The 3,061-nt window shown below is 50.0% G+C and overlaps 1 protein-coding gene across 1 annotated transcript; it reads right to left on the bottom strand.

The window, feature by feature from the left end:
• Nucleotides 1-668: 668 nt before the first annotated feature.
• On the bottom strand, nucleotides 669-2,807 carry LOC122048560 (LEAF RUST 10 DISEASE-RESISTANCE LOCUS RECEPTOR-LIKE PROTEIN KINASE-like 1.2). Its single transcript, XM_042610113.1, has 3 exons — nucleotides 2,003-2,807; nucleotides 1,674-1,916; nucleotides 669-1,582 (listed from the first exon to the last, which is right to left on the bottom strand). The coding sequence occupies exons 1-3, from the start codon at nucleotides 2,805-2,807 to the stop codon at nucleotides 684-686; spliced, it is 1,947 nt and encodes a 648-aa protein (XP_042466047.1). The 3' UTR covers nucleotides 669-683.
• Nucleotides 2,808-3,061: the final 254 nt, after the last annotated feature.

Here is a 3,061-nt window from a genome sequence, read left to right as displayed (position 1 = left end):
ATGAAAGTCAAATATATACATAGAAAGGATGGAGAATCCTTTGTTACTATATCGGAATTTCAAATGTAATGTTCCAGGCTACACTAGAATGAAAAGACAGTTTAGAAGTCTCAAATATGTATATGATTTGATTCTTAATTATTATGATGTAATATAGGATATATTCTTTTTAGTGGAATGATAAATTTGGAATACTGAACTGCTCAGCGTGTGATATTTTTGTGGAATAAATCTAGAATCTTAGACTGTTAAACTGCCTTTTATAATCACTTTCAGACAAATGTAATAAATTTTATGAAAGTCAATTTCAAGAAATGTATAAATTATGTTTTAATTTTATGCAATAGACGAATCAAAAGTAAGATCTATTTTTTATCCACGGGCCATATTACAGTGACAAGACCTTCATATTATATTATTATAGGATATTTTTTTCTTGTAAAATAAAAAAATACGAGACTAGACGAAGAGCCACTTATAATTACAAATTTATCTGATGGTCAATTTAAGAATTAGGCGATTCATCTTGGCCACTATAGTTGGACGGGACGCCTCTATACTTATGATTATTAAAAAAAACTAAGATGGTTTTTACTTTTTAATTTTTTATTATTATTATAAAAAAAAAAAGTAAGATTGAATTCCATCAAGTTTCAACCGCTTGATCGGTTCTTCCTCGGTTTTCAATCAAATTCGGGTTGATTCTTGGACATCCCGACGTTGTGCATCAAACTGGCATCATCTCGCAGCCAATTGGCAGCGTCCTCCGCCTTGTCACCGGAATCGCACGCCGCGTTTTCGATCGCCACCAGTCCCTCGAGCACTTCCCTGACGGCCGGCCTCCTGTCGCCGCCCGACTGCAAGCACCTGAACGCCAATTCTGCGACCATGGCGATCCTCATCTTCGCCGTCTCGTCTGACGCCCGCCAGAGCTCTGGATCGACCAAATCTACCAGCTCGCGGTTCCGGATCTTAGCGATCGCCATGTGAGCCAAGTGGACCTCGCTATTTTCTCTCCGGAGGTCGATCGCCGGCTTAGACGATATGAGCTCCACCAGCACCACCCCGAAGCTGTAGACGTCGCTCTTGCCGGTGAGCTGGAAGCACTGGTAGTACTCGGGGTCGACGTACCCCGGCGTGCCCTGCGGGGCGGTGGAGACGTGCGTCGCGTCGGCCGGAAACAGGCGCGAGAGCCCGAAATCCGCCACTTTGACACGGAAGCCGTCGTCGAGCAGGATGTTGGAGGTCTTGACGTCCCGGTGTATGATCGGACGGTCGACGGCGTGGAGGTACGCAAGTGCGTCGGCCGTCTCGATGGCGATCCGCAGGCGCATCGGCCAAGTGAGAACCCGCTCGGCGGCGCGACGGCCGTGGAGGTGGTCGGCGACCGTGCCGTTCGGTACGAACTCATAAACGAGGACGAGCTCACGGCTGCGATGCGAGGTCGAACCGTAAAGGCTGACGAGGAACTGGTGGCGGAGAAGGGAGAGGATCTTGACCTCGTTCATGAACTGTTCCACCTTCTTATAGTTCTTCCCGTACAATCGCTTGACGGCGACCGTCCGACCATCTCGGAGTTTCCCTAAATAGTAAAATTAAGGAAAGAACAAGATTCAGCCGACGGCCGGCGTTAATATTTGTTCAATTAAGCAGCACTCAGATTAGGAACCCACCTTTATACACAATGCCAAAGCCTCCATCTCCGAGTTCTCTGGAGGAATCGAAGCAATCGGTGGCCTCCACGAGTTCATCGTAGGAGAAGACATGCGTCTGGAAGTGATCTTGGATTTCAGAATCCTTCAATGAAGAAGAAATATTTCTAGAGAGCGTTGAGTTTCTTTGGGATTTCGTGAATCTCCGAACGAGGAAGACGGCGGCGCACGTGAGAGCGAGCAATCCGGCGGATCCAGCAGTACCTGTATCAGAAGAGAATCTATCGATCGTCAACAAAAAACCAAGCTTGGGATGGGATTAGGGGGGTTCGAGCAAGAGCTTCCCTTACCCGCTGCTAACAATATCCTATGCGAATTCTTCTTCCCTGCAGATATATACTCACTGCTGCAACTTCCGAGATGGACTCCATTTGGGCAGATGCAGATACTGCCCTGCCTCCTCGTGGTGTTGTTGGCGTCGTAGCCGCACCGGCCGCCGCTTGCGGCGCACTTGCTGCAATCCCTCGCGGTATAATTCGCCATCCATCCGGCTCGCAGCAGGGCGGTGTAGTTGCTGCCGGCGCTGATGTTAGAGTCGCCCATCACCGACAGCAGGCCGACGGTGCAGTTCGGGTCCGGCGAGCGCGTACGGACGGGGTCATACTCGCCGCCGAACAGGACCCAGGTATCGAACCGGGGGCAGGACATGTTCTGGTAGCTCCTCGGGATGGCGCTCTCGGGCCCGGAGCAGTTGTAGAGGAAGAAGATCCTCTTGTTGGAGTTGCTGACGCTGAAGGGGAAGACCCCGGAGGTGTTTATGCGGAGGAGGAAGGCGCAGGAGTCGTTGGCGTCGCCGAGAGTGAAGTGAACGGAGCTGTTGGAGTAGAAGATCTGGAGCACGTAGACTTTGATGTTGAAGAAGGTGAAGAAGAGGTCGCCGGTGCCATTGAGGCAAGTGAGGGAGAACTCCGGAGAACCGCAGTAACTCGGCTGGTGATCGATGATCCAGAACGGGTAGCTGACCACCTGACGGCCGCATCGCTGGGGAGCGCAGTCGTCGAAGCGGGGCGTGGCGGATTCCGGCGCTGCTGGTTGCAGAGAGGAAAGGAGCAAGAACAGGGCAGTGATCCAGAGCTTCCTCCTGGTCAGCCACATGGTGATTCTCTCTCCGATCATCTTCTTCTCCTTCGTTCGCCCCTTCCCTCGTTTAATTATGCAGGTTCGAGTTTGACTTTCACAAAGGCAAAGGTGGACTTTTAATGGCCAAAGGTGTTCTGTTGACTTTTAATTAAATTCCCGACCATCACAGGATTTGGATGGAGCTCGATAGAATCCTTGCGGAATTGGAAAATTGGCGATTGGACTTTGGATGAAGTGACCGGTGGAAGGTGAAAACTCGTCGATTCAAC

This window comes from Zingiber officinale, chromosome 2B, assembly GCF_018446385.1.
Source record: "Zingiber officinale cultivar Zhangliang chromosome 2B, Zo_v1.1, whole genome shotgun sequence".
In the NCBI taxonomy this organism is placed as follows: domain Eukaryota; kingdom Viridiplantae; phylum Streptophyta; class Magnoliopsida; order Zingiberales; family Zingiberaceae; genus Zingiber; species Zingiber officinale.
This window is presented reverse-complemented; position numbering and strand designations above follow the sequence as displayed.

Coding starts and splice junctions, on each gene's coding strand:
- LOC122048560 (XM_042610113.1), bottom strand. CDS start 2,807: ATGTGGCTGACCAGGAGGAAGCTCTGGATCACTGCCCTGTTCTTGCTC. Junction 1,917..2,002: donor TAGGATATTGTTAGCAGCGG/GTAAGGGAAGCT, acceptor CTTCTGATACAG/GTACTGCTGGATCCGCCGGA. Junction 1,583..1,673: donor CTTTGGCATTGTGTATAAAG/GTGGGTTCCTAA, acceptor TTTACTATTTAG/GGAAACTCCGAGATGGTCGG.